General features: G+C 41.8%; 1 protein-coding gene across 1 annotated transcript in view; it reads right to left on the bottom strand.

The window, feature by feature from the left end:
* Positions 1–16,697, bottom strand: part of LOC114455629 (serine/threonine-protein kinase Nek5-like) — a 30,977-nt gene that overhangs the window by 2,011 nt on the left and 12,269 nt on the right. The window contains 15 exon segments of the mRNA XM_028436981.1: positions 1,048–1,183; positions 1,453–1,563; positions 3,657–3,831; positions 3,917–3,997; positions 4,214–4,318; positions 4,668–4,748; positions 5,070–5,180; positions 6,983–7,061; positions 10,385–10,546; positions 10,746–10,798; positions 10,900–11,012; positions 12,781–12,883; positions 13,208–13,294; positions 15,447–15,497; positions 15,499–15,561. Coding sequence (XP_028292782.1) covers positions 1,048–1,183; positions 1,453–1,563; positions 3,657–3,831; positions 3,917–3,997; positions 4,214–4,318; positions 4,668–4,748; positions 5,070–5,180; positions 6,983–7,061; positions 10,385–10,546; positions 10,746–10,798; positions 10,900–11,012; positions 12,781–12,883; positions 13,208–13,294; positions 15,447–15,497; positions 15,499–15,561 — 1,511 coding nt within the window.

Here is a 16,697-nt window from a genome sequence, read left to right as displayed (position 1 = left end):
ACCAAAACCAGGATGTTAGCATCGCAATATCAAAAGTGTTGTTTAATGCAGTCCCAACCTTTTCAGCCCCCAACCCCCAAAATAAAGGTGCCAGAGACCATGGACCCCCACTATACTAGAAGGTGGTTGAACACAGACATGAACATTCAAGAACAGTCATGTGGAGACAGGGCCATCTATAAGAGGGAATAAAGGGGATAACTTTGTGGGGCCCATCCATAAAATGATGTTCCATTGTTCTATGAATCTGTGATAACCACATTTATTTATTTATCTGAATAATATCCACTGTTATCCAGGAAGTTTATTTTTTGCGCCATAGTATACAGTCATCTTAAAGATGTAAATCCGTGTTTTAATGGGTTCAAAGTGAGCAAAAATTGTGGAAACAGTAGTGAAATAGGATTTCGAAAACCACAGAAATTGGTTAAAAGTTGCAAATTAGAGTGTCCAAAAACTGACAAAGAAATGGCATAAAGGGTTCAAAGTGTCAATATTGGCTTAAGAATATCAGAAATGGGAAAAGAGGGCGTTGGGGTAATGTAATTTAAAATGTAAGAACAAATAATTTAAACTAGCAAATAATGGAGATGACAAACCGTGAATGTGGTTAAATTGGCAAAAACAAGCATGAAATTTAGTGAAAAGAGGTTAAAAGTGACAATAATTGGTCAACATGTGCACCTATAGGTGGGAAAAGTGGTGAAAATGGTTTATAAGTGCCAAAAATGTCTTGAAAGTGGAAAAAATGTGCAGAAAAGGCATTGAAATTTGATGGAGAAGTGGCAGAAATGGGAGTAATGTAGTAAAAATGCCTTAAAAAGAGCAAAAAAATGGCAAGAAAAAGTGATGAAAATAGATGAAAATATGGCAAGTTTGGTGCAGTTGCAGAAAAAGGGTAAAAATAAGCAAAAATGGCCTCAATTGCTCAAAGAATATTCTTAGCTTCTTGAAGGCATCTGGCGACCCCCTCCTAGTGTCTTGCGAGCCCAGAGTCCTGACCCCAAGGTTGAGAACCCCTGCTCTAACAAACAGAAAACCACTCACGTGTCTGATCTTGAGTCCAGATGCTCATCGTCCAGCTCCACGTCAGATTCCCCTTCATCAGCAGATCTTTCTATTTCTTCTTTCTTCTCATTAGTCCTCGTTTCCCCCTGAACTTCTTCCGTACCCTGCGCTGGTTCTGAAAACAGACGCAGAAAACCTGAAAATACGGTTTAATCCATACTCCTGCCTTTATACTTGACATTTTTCCCCAAAAACCTTCCATCAAAACGGTCGTGCAGATGCTGCTATCTAAGAATAAAATGCTCTTTTACAGATTCGAAGCCAACTATAATGTTACACATGGTCCTCACTCTGTGACAGATACTGGCCACCAGTAGACAAAAAGCTCTGCGTAGCAAAAGGACTATAGTTCAACCCCTGTGGACTAGCTCAGTGATGCCTCACCTATATTCACTGAACCCAGAGTTGATGACATGAGGTCAGCCTGAGCCAGGGCATTAAGCAGAGTGTTGGGGACACCTTTGGTCCAATGTCTGCGAGCTGCCACCTCCTCATCTGTGAGTGAAAGAAACAAAGCAAACTGAAATAACTGCTGTTGATGCTGTGTTGTACAGTATGTGTTTTGAGTACGTGTGTGTTTTTATGGGATAGTATAGTTTTAATAAGTATAAGAAATAACCTATTTAGTATTGCTTCTGTATATGTGCAAAGCTTTATCAAACTCCAATATATCTTGTTTTCTCTGCAGAACATTTTGCTTCCAAGCTGCTGGTTTACTGAATGGTCCTTAAGTTCTTCTGTGCAACAGCTCTTTGTTTTACTGGATCAACTGTTGTTATGGAAACAAAACATTGCATCAGATTTAAAGAACAAGGCTGTGTTCGAAATCGCATACTAACGTACCACTCATGTACTCGTACTAGTCTGACGTCAAGATTAGAATGTAGTGCGTTCACATTAGATAGTATTAGAAGATTACTGGCAGGTGACAGTCAAAACATGTCGGGAGATAAACGCAAAGATTCCTGAAAAACCTTGTCTGAATACACAAATCCTCAATTTAACGTACTGTTCAAAAAGAAGAGAAAAAGAATCAAATGGAAAGATTGAGTATGCAAGAAGTACCAGGATATATACTATACTGGGACATTTTTGAGAGGGGAATGTAAAACCGTCTTGGGACCGGCTTAAAGCTAACAATCAAACATCCCCTTTTCAAAACAAAAGCATCTTTTCTTGTCTTCCATTAGTTTTTATTTAACATGTTTGTAAATAGGGCTTTTATTTTGAAGTTAACCGAAAGTTTGGTCAGTAGCACTGAATATCTCAAATGACCAGATGTTGATATTCTACTTGGTCACTTTCTCACTTAAAATGTTTTCAGAACTTAAAAGGCATTGGAGATATTTAGCATCAAGAGTGCTTCTGTTTTTTGTTGTTGTAGGCTTGAAATGCATCTTGGGAAACTTGGAAGTATACTTCAGTGGGAACGGTCATCATACTTGTCCTCCTAACCCAGGGGTCTGCAACCTTTACTCTACAAGGAACTATTTTACCTCATGTGGTCAACACATGCTAATTACTCATTTCTTGCCACTCATAAAACATGCATATTTAACCTGTACATTAGTGGTTAAATTAATCTGTTCCCACACAATTCAAATCTGTATTTTCTTCCAGAATAGTGCTTTTGTTGGTTTAATTATCTTACTAGGGATTTAAAACTTAAGGTTAGCCACAGGTGCAGGAAAGTTGATGGTCTGTAGATGTTGCAGGAGGTAATGTAGGAAGGTGCTGAGTCATTGCACAACGTGATTTATTTTAGGTTAACAATTCGTTATATCTTGATTTTATTCGTCATTAATCATTAATAGCTTCTGTAAAAAATTAACTCCTTTTTCAATATTTTTTTTTTTTTTTTTTTTTTTTTAAAGCTATAGGGAGCCATTGCAAAAGAGTCAAAGGGCCACGTGAGGCCCCAGAACCGCAGGTTGGAGACCCCTGTCCTAACCATTCTTATAGACAGTACGTACTAGAGGTCGACCGATATGGGATTTTCAAAGGCTGATGCAAATACTGATTTAAAAAAAAAAAAAAAAACTATTCAGCCGATGGCCGATATCTAAAGCATATTTTGGAAGGATTATGAAAGACAATTGAAACACTCACATGACATAAATATATACATTACAAATTAAATCAAATACACCAATAGAACTAACATTTATTGAACTTTAAATATACCCGTACACAAAAAGCAAAACAAAAATCCTTATCTATTTAAGGATATAATAGGATGAAGATATTTGATCAGGCACTATTATATTATATCCTTGTCCTATTATATCGACTTTCTATTTGTAAGCCTATTGGCTTCTACCTCTCCAATGCACATGCTATTATTATTTACTTCGTTTTTTGTTGTATAATCATACATCGGAATGAATGTTTTTGATGTTCTTTCATTTTTCTTTTAATGGCTACTCTAAAGTGCTAAATATATATATATATATACTGTATATATATATTGAAAAAAGTCCATATTTTGGCCAACCTCTACATACTCATTGGGTTTGTAGTGCATAGTACAGAGTACAGTATTTCCAACAGCTGATTTGTTGGCTAGAGGTTCTTTCAAATGTTTGCACCTTGCTTTTCTTCATGAGCTGTCCAACAGAGGGAGTTGACGTCCATGTTGCTGAGAGCGTCCAACAGAGTGTGAGGAGTCCTGTGGCTCCACTCCTTCCTCTTCTCCTGCCAAATCCTAAACGTTAACTTCTCATTTTCATTGAAGGTCAGAGTCTGATTGAATATGTGTGATTCCTGTATGAGAAGGTGGTGAGAAAATTAACATCTTAAGAAGAAAAGCAAAGAATGACAGAGACGTCGGCTTCATTTTCACTCTCACCTCATTTCCTCTGCCTTCTTGATCCTTCACAAAACCTTCGGCCTCTCTTCCATCCAATCGGATCTCAAACATGATTCCCTTCTGCAGATTGGAAAAAAACACTTTGGTTTTCATATTTAAAAATCTTGTCTGTTGAGATATTGGAATTAAAAAAAAATATTATAACTAGGGTTTTTAATTTCTGAGAGAAATGCTGAAGAATCCACTGAATTAATTAAATGTGAGGGTAATGGATCTGCATGGATGGGAGCTTTAAAGATGAAAGTTATAATAAAGAGGTTTCATTGTCTCTGTTACCTGTGGAGCAGCTTTCTTCTGTTCCCTGCTGTCTGCCGATGGCTCGGAACCTTTCTCCGTTTTTTCCACCACAAATGTGTCATTTTTGTGTAGTGGAAGCCGTGGCTGCAGGAAGGAACGAGTCAGGATATGTTTCTGTTTTCATCTGAATTCAGCATCTTTGTCAGATGGGGAGGTAAATGGACTTGATTTGGACTTGATTTTATATAGCGCTTTATCACCACACTGAAGCAGTCTCAAAGCGCTTTACATATCAGCTCATTCACCCAATCACTCTCACATTCACACACCAGTGGGACAGGACTGCCATGCAAGGCGCAAGTCGACCACTGGGAGCAACTTAGGGTTCAGTGTCTTGCCCAAGGACACTTTGACACATAGTCAGGTACTGGGATCGAACCCCCAACCTCTCGATCAGAAGACGACCCACTACCACCTGAGCCACGGTCCATACCTCAGCTTCAGCTCTGAGCTTCATCTCTTTCATGTCTTGGTGATACTGCTGTCTGATCAGATCCAGCTCACGCAGGTACTCCTGCACACACACGCGCGCACACTTTTTCAGTGATGGACAGATAAATAGATGGATATTTGTGTGTGTGCTGCCTGATGGAGCGCTGGGTAGCGAGTGTGAGTGCGTGCCTGTAGCGCAATCACACACACTACGACAACAGTGTGTGAAAGACCCCCCAATCACCCCATAAACACTTGTATTACCCTCACAGGGACTACAAGAAGGATTTATTAAGGTGAGAAAGTGACTTAGTTCTGCTTCAAAGGCTTGGAAGAAAAGTTTATCCCCGTTAATAACAATACAGTAGGTCAAAATGCATGTGCAGTATTTTATGCTTCCAACCTGCTGTCCCTCTTGTCTTTTGTCCTGGAATTTGTGTCCATCTGATTGTTCCATATCAAAATGCTGATCATCAAGCCTTCTCATTCGCTCAGCAGTACACGGGCGAAGACCCTGACAACCAGAGAAACAAATAATAACTGTAAATCAGCCTATACTATACATGAGCACTGCAAACTGACACTGACACTGTTCTATGGCACTATATCTACGGCACTCAGCCTGCCGCCTCGTGCCTACGACGGAATCACATCAGTGCTGATATTTCAGCACAACAGTAATCCCTCTCATGTGATATTGCTTAATAATTAGCACTCTGAATCAGTGGTTCTCAAACTTTTTTGGCTCAAGGACTCCCTTTCTCTTATTTCTGAATCTAAGTACCCCCTTTTTTCTGATTTCAACATTTTGCTTAGAAAACTATATTTAAAAACAACTATCGAGCTGCATAATGATGAAATTAACGCATAATAACACACATTTTAAACAATCTCACTTTGTAAATAAGTGCTTAAATAAACACTATTTAGTGCAGTGGTTGCCAACCTTTTTTAGATTGTGATCCCATTTTGATATCAAGAATTTCTGGAGACTCCAATGACATATTTTTTCTAGAAGTAGTTTTTGATCATGCTTGAGCTCAGATATTTATTTTTTTATTGCATTTTAGTTGAACTAGAATTATATTTCACAAAGTGAAAGTATAGAAATGCAGTTGTTTAAGATTGTGTGTCGTTTTAATTTAAAAAAAGAAAATATTAATAATAAAATCATTAAAAAAATCGGTTTTAATTTTTCAGAAATTTCAGGCGACCCCAATGTTGACAAACATTGTGGCTCCTGAATTGATTATTTCTATAGGTTGTATTATTTCCGGTCATCTCACGCCTAGGGAAGGACCAAGACTGACAATTTATTTGTTAATTTTCCACTCTCTCTCTCTCTCTCTCATGTACCCCTTGTCGTACCATCACGTACCCCTAGGGGAACACGAACCCCCATTTGAGAAACATTGCCCTAGAGCACATATGTCAAACTCAAGGTCCGAGGGCCAAGTTCGGCCCGCGAGAACATCTAGTCCGGCACGCAGGAAGATTTAGTTCAAAACAGGACTTTTTGTAAATTACCACATTTACATGTTGCCGAACTAAATCATTTACAGTGATATTAAATTGTAACAATTTTCTAAAACCTGGAAAATTCTTGCAAATCATCCCACAGAAATCTGGCAAATTTTGAGAAATTTTGTTGCAGGGTCAAGGTATTTTCACCAATTGCTTAACATTCAGGATTTTGTTTTTATTTGTGCTTTTTCCTTCGCAAACAACATGGATTTTTCTGGTCTGGCCCACTTCAGGTCAAACTGGGCTGTATGTGGCCCTTGAACTAAAATGAGTTTGACACCCCTGCTCTAGTGCTTCGGCCTGAACTCTAAGTGTATTTTTATATTTATATCCATCTGTGTTAGCAATGCTATTCTTACTGTAAAACCTCAAGAAATATAAAATTGACCAGATGTGTGATGAGATGAACAGATACTTCTTTTTGTATCCAAAACATGCCTCGTTGGACAAGGTCTTACATTTTGAATTAAATAACACTTAACTACATGGTAGATGCTGCCAATTTCAGTTCGATTACGTGGTTTTACGGATTTCTAGTTTTTCAAAAGGAGTGTTTATAGTCACAGTCACAGTCATTCAGTGTTTAACAGTCTTTTACTTAATTATACACTTATTTAACGTTTATTCTTTCTTTCGTCTTTGTTAACATTTTTATTCTTTTATTTGTGATTTCTTTTATTTTTTTCCTGTGGCTGTAACATAAGCAATTTTCCCCTGGGATTAATAAAGGAATTCTGATTCTGATTAAGTATCTACATAGAGGTAAACAGTGGCTCTTGACTCTCGTCCTACCTGCTGTTTCTCTGCTCTCAGTTTGAACTGGTTGGCCTCCTGCCTCCTCTGCAGGTATTCATTACGAGCTGCAGCCACCCTGACACATACAGTTGAATAACATTTTAGTTTTCACAGTTTTAACTTTCACAAATTAGTCTAAACTGGCCAAGACTAAGATGATTTATTGGTCTTTTAAGCATTTTTTAAATGAACTTGTGGTTTAATAATTCTGTTTTGTCATTGCTGTTGTTCTTTGATTGGTTGATCTCACTTGAAATAGAGTTCTCTTTCATAACATTCGTTTCAATGTCTCACGATGGAACATTCGCCTCCGCGTCATATCTCAGAAGCCCAATTTCACTATGTATTAATACGCCGCAGGTAATTTGTCCTACTATAATTAGAGGGGGCGGAGAATACAGCAGCATTCAAAAACCTCTACTCACTCAGAGCTGTCTCGCGTCACAGCAGCTGAACTGTCCACAGGTGGACCCTTTCTGGATTCCGTTGCTGGATGCTGCTGTTGATGTTTTTTCTCTGCTCTCGCCCACACCAGGTCGACCAGTGTTTTCCTTGTTTCCATGTTCGGTTTAACACTGCTTCGACGCCTGCACGGCCGTCGAGGGCCGACCGCTGACACACCTGTTTTTGGCTCGGCTCACAGCTTCTCTTGACGCAACACCACGGCTGTTGAGCACCATTTAGTGGCTCGGTTACGAGACCACTCTCGCCACCCCATGCGGTCGCCAGGCGCTGGGTGTTGGTCCCCAGCTAGCAGCCACGTGGCAGTGCTAGCTAAACACTTCTTACTGCTCCCACACCAGCACAGAGGAGAAGATGGAGGGATCTGGAGACTCAGAGGCTCGCCTCTGCAGGACCAAAATCTCGGGTTGAGACACACAGGTCTGCTCAGGGTGCCTTGGGCTGGAACACAGCCAGCAGGCCCTGAACGCCCCCGGTTCCTGCCGCCACTGCACCATCTTTATGGTGAAGAGCCTCCGTATCCAACTGGTGCGCCAAGTCAGCTTGTCAGAGCAGGGAACCTATCTTTCCCCTCTCGGCACCAAGGTCGTCATGGCGGAGATGAAGCCGGAGACCTGTGCGGAGCCGGCAGTGGGACTTGTTTCCAGCAGGGGTTCACAGTTCGACCTCGCCTTTGTTCTTCCACCCGGGGACGACATTCTGGACCTGGACTGTGGGGACAACGATGAAGTCACCTCTGAACTCCTACTTTCAGAAGATGAAGAGGACGACGATATTTTCGTCCCCCTGGCTCATGCTCTAAAGCCTGTCGCCTCTGTGGGCTTTATGGAGGGAGCTGAGGGAAACATATCAGCTTCTTTGCTCCCCGGCTTGGACATGCTGGATGTGTGCAGATGCGCCGCTGCCCGACTAGCCATCCCCTGGCATGCTGTCGTGACCGAGATGACCAGGTCCCGTTACGAGGGGAAGCGGCTGCCCGCAACTAGAGGTCCAGCGAAGCAGCTGCTCCCTGTCTTCCTGGAGGTGCTGGATGAGGTGGCGCATTCCTGGAAGGACCGGCCATTCAGCAGCAGGAGCTCAGTGCCACTGGTTTTGTGATAAACATGAAAAAGAGCATGTTGGTGCCAGTACAGGAGATAGTCTTTCTGGGTCCATCACAGCGCGCCTTTCGGCTACACGGGTGGAAATCTTTACAATGCGTCTTACGTTTTTCCAACCGGGAAGGTCCATCCAATTCAAGACGTATCTTTGGCTGCTTGGTGTAATGACATCAGCCATCTTTGTGACCCGCCTCAGCCGCCTCCACATGTGGGAATTCCAGCTATCCCGCTGGCCTTGATACCCCCCACCCTCACCAGGGTGAGGCAGCACGGACACACTCTGATCCTGGTGGCTGCTATGCACTGGCTGGTAGAAGTTTACCGGCTGCTGCGCACTCGCGCCTGACAACTCCCATTGCGAAGGGACCTGCTGTCACAGGCAGAGGGCTCAGTCTTCCATCCTCCCCCTGAGAGCCGTGGGACTCTCACCGCATGTAATTTCCACCATACAGAGCACTCGGGCTTCCTCCACAAGGTCTCTGTACGACTGTAGGTGGAGGGTGTTTGAGGGCTGGTGAAACCAGTCAGGACACACCCCTTTTCAGTGTTCGGTGGGAGTGATTTTGTCATTTTTGCAGGAGCTGATTGACAAATGGAAGGCATTCTCCACTCTGAAAAGTGTATCTGGCAGCTATTGCTGCCTGTCACATGAGCTTTGGGGATAAAACTGCGAGTCAGCATCCACTGATCGTTCGTTCTATGAAAGGCGCACACAGACTCCTCCCTGTGTCCAGGCCGCTGGTGCCATCGTGGGATTTGGCTGTGGTTCTGGAGGGACTTAAACGTCCTCCTGTTGAACCGATGGGACACCCAAACTTGAAGTTTGTGTGCCTGAAGGCAGTGTTGTTACTGGCTTTGGCGTCAGCTAAATGTGTCAGTGACATCCATGCACTGTCAGTGCACTCATTGTGCACTCAGTTCTTCCTGGGCTTTTGTGCCGGTTTGGGCATCTAGTTCTCTTATTGACCTCACAGCTTTCTCTGCCTCACAGTGTGAGCAGCAGCCTCATTTGTTGTGTCCGGTGCATGCTGTGCGCTGTGGATATGACAGGGAGCTTCAGGAGGAGCGATCAGCTCTTCATCTCCTGGGCTTCGCCCCATAAAGGGAAGCCTGTTACTAAGCAGTACCTGTCACACACATTTGACTCTGGGTTTAGCCACATCCTGGGCCTTGTTCAGGGGAGTGTCTGTTCAGAATATTTGTGCTGCGGCGAGTTGATCCTCGCCCCTCACTTTTGTCCGGTTTTACCGGCTGGATGTCTCCGCTTCGTGCGTGGCACAGGCGGTTCTTCTGTCCTGATCGGAACAATGCTTGCCCTGCGGGCTGGTATAATGCAAGATAAGCTTGTCTGCAATACGGGAGCTACCATATCCCATAGTGAGACATCAAAACAAATGTTATGAAAAAGAGCTATAGGTTATTTGCATAACTCCGTTTTTCTGAGTAATATGAGTGAAATGTCTCACCAGACAGCCCTTCTTGCTGGGTGAGTGTGAAGAGGTTTGCTTATTTGAATGGCGCTGTATTCTCCAAACACTCTACTTATAGTAGAAGGGACTACCTGCAGCGAATGAATACATTTCACCAGCCAATCAGGATTGGCGTAATGAGATTGGGCTTCTGAGATATGACGTGGAGGCGTATATCCCATAGTGAGACATCTCAACTCAAAAACAGATAAAAAGGTAAACACATTGTTGTGGTACTTCTGGGTTTGTGAGACAGATTAACATGAAAATCCACAAATAAAAATATGAATTATAAATTCATAAATAATGATATTCATTACAGTTTGGACTTGGCACATGACTGGTCACAATGTATCCTGTTAACTTACAGCTGGTATGGCTCAACAGGAAGAGCAGCTTGATCTTCACATGGCTCGTTTGTGTTTTCTTGAGGAGGAGGAAGAGGAAGGTCATTGTTCTTCCTCCCCCTACAGGCATTGAGCTGTGCATGGTGATCCTGATAATAACAGAAGTGCTGCTCCTCATTGTACCTGCAGTTGAACATATGAGACTTGTTACAAACGCATTATGTTGCCTTTGAATACACACAGAGAGAGATCGAGTCTTATCTCTGTGAAGCTTAGATCTTTATTCAATTCCTTGAGCAAGATTTCTGTAAAAACTCCAACCTGAGAACCCACAACAGCAGCTGCAAGGTTAAAGTTAAGTTTAAAACAACCTTTTACGTACCGTGGGCCTGCTGCCGATGCTTTGTCTGCATCTTGTGCTCTATGATGAAGCGGCTACAATTCAAAGTTCATACAGTGTAAGGAGTACAGATACTGTATAAAAACAATTTCTTTCATTTGCATCTGTAAAATGTTAGATAACATGTTTATATTACTCTGTAATAGGGGGTCTCGCAGACTTTAGGTGGGACTCTCCACCCTGGCTTAGCATTGGATTTTCTGTCAGCGCCCCTGAGTCTCTCTGCTCCTCTGGGCTTTAGTATTCTACCTGGAAATACAGCAGATTATCATTGTAAATAGATAACCATGATCCACTTTATCAAGACTTCAGCTAGGAAACTATATGACTGTGAAGAGAGTCTTTTCTTTTCTTTTTTCATTTTAGCTGGGGTTATATTGGACCGCTTAGATAAGTCCTTAAGAAAAGGGTTAGGCTAACCCTGGTCATTATAGCCAAGGATGATAAATAAACGTAAGAGGGCTATATTTATTAATTTAATGATTATTTTTTAAGATTGATTAAAAAAATTGCTTCACTAATTGAATAGGCCGGTCACCTGTGTGTAAGACAGCAAGTGCTAGTGTTTAAAAGCAGATTTTAAATGGCTGTCAAAAATTAATTAATTAAGATACACATTGCACCAAGACAGCATTGAGATGTTGGTTTTTAACAATGATTTATGGGCTCCATAAGAGGAAAAACTGAGGTTAAAAACTGTCGTTTTTGCCTCGAGTCCAAATGTTGACGTGAGAGTGAAATTCAAAACATTATAACATAAATAAAGTAATAAAGAAATGTTTTTTAGATAAAATTCTGAGGTTTTCCAAACATCATCTACAATGACTTTAAAATTTGCAATTTTATTTTTGATGAACATGTATTTAGCGAGAATTTACAGTACCGTTTACAGTCAAACACTATAATGCAATGTAGGGTCAAATCAAAAATCTGTGTGGATCGTTTGTGTAGGACAGTCTGAGGATGTTCAAGTTATAAGCACGTTTGGTGACAAGTAAGCAAAAATTGTGGGAGGAGATACCTTTTATAAGTTTTACAGTTTTCCATTAAAAAACAGAGTAATGAACTTCATAATTTGCAATAAGTTTAAATGTACAAAGGTTTCTTCAGTATGCTACATTTTGGTAAGTCAAATCTGTAGCACATACGTTTGATTTGTAATGAATAGTCAAAAATTTGGAATTTTAGAGGCTTCCTGTAATGCCACCTTTAGGACTATTGGTCTGTTTTTGCAGCTGAGGCAATCTGGCATGGGACTGGACCTGTGTGCAAAATTTGGTGATTGTCCGTGTATGGGAAGTATAATTTCTTCAGAAGAAGAAGAAGAAAGAAAGAACATGCAGGGTAACAATAGGTTCCAGGCATCTTAGGCTTTAAATCAGGGGTGTCAAACTCATTTTAGATGAAAACGGAGCAGTTTGATCCCAAAGATTATAGGCGAAAAAATTAGCTATTTTATCATTTGTTTGCCCTAGTTTGCACTTCCATGTATAATAATATTTAGAGTATGTAAGGCACCAACAATAACCAAGCAATAATAACAGATATTAGATATTAGTCCTTGCACAATCTTAAATTTTCTTGATTTTGTGACAAATTATTATCCAATTTGGAGAAATTTGGGGAAATAATTAAAGAAAATTGTAAGATTTAAAAAAAAAAAAATTGAGAGTAGTTACAGCAATTAGAGAATAAAAATGACTGCCATCATGTAATATAAGCATGGGAAAACACATGCATTTTCATTGAATTTGTGTATTTGGAAGTACTGAGTTATCTACAACTGAATCAGTTGGTAATTTACACAATGAGTCATGTTTTCGCTGTCATTTTTACTTTCTACTTGGGAGCTTTAAAGGGCTGGATTTGGCCCCTTGAGTTTGACACATTTGCTCTAAATACAAGCTGCAGAAATACAAATTTGGATCTGCAAAAAATCCAATTTATAACTGCGTACAGCAGAGCTCTGACGCTATTCTAAATCTGTGTGTGCCAAACATTAATTGTGCAGCATTACCTGCTGGGTTTCCTGCTGCTGCTGCTGCTGCTGCTGGGTTTGCATCAGTGCGATGTGATGCTGGTACTTTTTGTGGGCGCTGCACAGTGTGCTTTATCTCCCCCTGCACCAGATACATGCACACCATTAAGCAAATCACAATTGAGGAACGTAATACTTTAACACATGAAGAAAAAAAGTAAAAGTTAAACATGTCTATTGTTATTTTGCATATTGTAAGCACTAGGTTGATATAAGTGTAAAATTAAATGCCATAGGAGATCAGAATTTACATTAATTAACTAAAACATGCATATACAGTATTGAAAAACATTATCCACAAATATATTTCATTACACATGTATTTAAAAACAAAAATGAAAACAATAATGAAAAAGTTATTTGCAGGAACAAGTTAAATGAACAGCGAGTCGATCAGAATTATTACCAGAGTGTCCAATTGTTTCCTGTTGATGTTCTCCAAGATTGGACGTCGGAGGATGGAGCTGACTGAGGGTCGGTCACGGGGGTGAACCTGAAGTATCGTTTCTTTTAGTGTGTGCAAACAAGTGTGTATGTGTGTGCGTGCATGTGCACGTGTGTTTGTTTCACCCCCCCACATCAAAGCTACAGTTTCACCCCAGCTGCCTACAGAGGCTCTCTCCCCTATCTTCCCCCCCTCCTCCCCCCCTCCTACAGAGACACCTTTCTCCATCAAAGAGAGAGATGTGAATAAACTTTTCAGGAGACAAAACCCCCGTAAGGCTTGTGGACCGGACTCTGTCTCTCCCTCTACCTTAAAGCACTGTGCTGATCAGCTGTCTCCAGTGTTCACAGACATTTTTAACACCTCACTGGAGACATGCACCGTACCAGCCTGTTTTAAGGCCTCCACCATCGTTCCTGTCCCTAAAAAGCTGAGGATCACAGGACTTAATGACTACAGACCCATCGCTCTGACATCTGTGGTCATGAAGTCCTTTGAACGCCTCATGCTCTCCCACATCAAGGACATCACCGACCCCCACCTGGACCCCCTGCAGTTTGCCTATAGATCCAACAGATCCGTAGACGATGCTGTAAACCTGGCTCTCCACTTCATCCTCCAGCACCTGGACTCCCCAGGCTCCTACGCCAGGATCCTGTTTGTGGACTTCAGCTCTGCTTTTAATACAATAATCCCAGCTCTCCTTCAGGACAAGCTTTCCCAGCTGAACGTGCCAGACTCCACCTGCAGGTGGATCACAGACTTCCTGTCTGACAGGAAGCAGCACGTGAAGCTGGGAAAAACCATCTCTGCTCCCCGGACCATCAGCACTGGATCTCCTCAGGGCTGTGTTCTTTCTCCTCTGCTCTTCTCCCTGTATACCAACAGCTGCACCTCCTCTCACCAGTCGGTCAAACTCCTGACGTTTGCAGACGACACAACCATCATCGGTCTCATCGCTGATGGAGACGAGTCTGACTACAGGTGGGAGACAGACCGGCTGGTGTACTGGTGCTGCCAGAACAACCTGGAGCTCAATGCTTTAAAGACAGTGGAGATGATAGCAGACTTCAGGAAGAACCCAGCCCCCCTCACCCCCCTCACCCTGGGAGACTCTACAGTGAGCTCTGTAGAGTACTTCTGCTTCCTGGGGACCATCATCACTCAGGACCTCAAGTGGGAGCTGAACATCAGCTCCCTTATCAAAAAAGCTCAGCAGAGGATGTACTTTCTGCGGCAGCTGAAGAAGTTCAGTCTGCCAACAAAGATGATGGTGAACTTCTACAGCTCCATCATCCAGTCCATCCTCTGCTCCTCCATCACCATCTGGTACGCTGCAGCTACGGCCAAGGACAAGGCCAGACTGCAGCGTATCATCCACTCTGCAGAGAAGGTCATCGGCTGCAATCTGCCCTCCCTCCAGGACCTGTACGCCTCCAGGATTTTGAGGCGTGCAGGAAAGATTGTGGCCGACCCCTCCCACCCCGGTCATAAACTGTTTCAATCTCTCCCTTCTGGTAGGAGGTTTCGGTCCATCAGGACCAGAACCTCCAGACACAAAAACAGCTTCTTTCCCTCTGCCACCATCCACATGAACACACCCCAAGTCACCCACTGAACCCCCCCCCCCCCACCCGATCACCACCTCCACCAGCTTGATACCATGCTGCACTGTATATATATATTTATATTTATCCTATTTATCCTTTATTCTCTATCTATCCTTTATTTATCCCTCATCCTTCATATTTATCATTATTATTATTATTATTGATGCTGGGTTGTCTTTGTTGTTTTGTTTTATTTCTTTTTGTTGCTTGTTTTGTGCACCAACCACCAAGTCAAATTCCTTGTACTGTCCTCAAAACTGTACATGGCAAATAAAACATTTCTGATTCTGATTCTGATTCTGAGAAGGCTCGTTCTTCATTCGAACATAGCAGATGAATTGAACTACAGAAGGACTAGAAGCTAAGCCTAATTTACATAAAACATGGGGATTTATTGCACAACACAAAAAGGTAACAGACTATCTAAGGTAACAGTCTATCTCAGCATAAACCGTTTTCAACGCTCTGCAAAGTCTGTTTGAAAAATGGTTGAAATATATTAAACAGATCAGTTCATTACACCATCACACAGTTATAGTATTTAACTCAATAGTTGTACCAAAGTCAAAAGTGCAATGAGCATGTCTGACCTGGAGAGTTTGGGTGACCAGCAGACGAAGGTCATTAGAGTAGCGGGGGGGGTACTGGGTTGTAGCGGCCTTTGCAGATCTTAGAGAACAGCTGTGGTAGGCAGGCGCCCTTGAACTGTAAATGAAAACATACGCCATGAAACTCGTCCACAACTACACCTTTGCTGTATGTACCAGTGACGTGTAGTCAGGGTAGGCAAGGTAGGCAGTGCCTACCCAAGGGTGAATTGATATTTTGATTATTTGTTTTAATTATAATATAATTATAAATTATTTATTTTTCCATTTCCGATAGCATACAGTACCTATACTTGTGAAAGTGTCAGAATTTTTTGCTTTTCATAACCCAAATCGCTAAACATCACTATTTCCTAACCGCTGTAAGACAGGAGGAGGCCACACCCCTTCTCAAAGGCACGTTGCTGTTCTGCCTCAGTTCTCACAGCGTGTTTTTATGTGTTTGCGCATGCGAAGTCAGTTCCCCAAGATGAAAACCATTTACGTCCAAAGGCAGCTCTCTACACTGCCTTTGGACGTAACCGCGCTATGCTAAATGCTATACGTAAGTTCACAGTGCATTAGTGAATTGATATCATGTGATCGCTGCTGCTACGTTCTCTAGCTAGTGGGCGGGATAACACTACAGGCAGGATGACAGCGCTAGAGATGACAGAGAAACTTTTTTTTGAGGAAAAACAACAGCTTTTAAAAGATGGAGACCAACACCTGAGTTACCAGAGCTTCAGCAAAGGTAAGGTCAGAAAATTGTTCGTATTTTCTACAGTGAATGGTACAAAAGGAAGGATTGGCTTTGTGGATGCTCCTCACTGAGGCTGTTCTGAGTTGTTGTTGTTGTCATTTTGTCCGTGTTTCTGTTTCCAACACAAGCAATGAATGCACTGCCGTGTCATGAGATATGTCTTGTATGGAGGCTATATTAAATAATTGTTTATGTTTCTTTAATGGTGTTTTAAGATGTTGATTTTGTTAGATGGCTAAACACTTGTTCATGTGGATCTTGTTGGGTTTTTTCTTTATTATGAATTTTATATTTTGATAAGTGCATTGAGATGACTTTGTTGTAAATTGCGCTATACAAATAAAGTTGAATTTAATTGAATTAACACTTGCCAGCAGAAACATATGAAATTGTCATTGGTGTTGACATTGGTGGTCTTGATTTGGAACGCTCTGCCTACCCAACCCTAGTGCTCACGGCACGTCACTGGTGTGTACCAATACAACAGAGTA

The sequence above is a fragment of the Gouania willdenowi genome, chromosome 21 (assembly GCF_900634775.1).
Source record: "Gouania willdenowi chromosome 21, fGouWil2.1, whole genome shotgun sequence".
NCBI classification, from domain to species: Eukaryota; Metazoa; Chordata; class Actinopteri; order Blenniiformes; family Gobiesocidae; genus Gouania; species Gouania willdenowi.
Note: the sequence above shows the minus strand (reverse complement) of the source record. Positions and strands in the feature narration are given on the sequence as shown.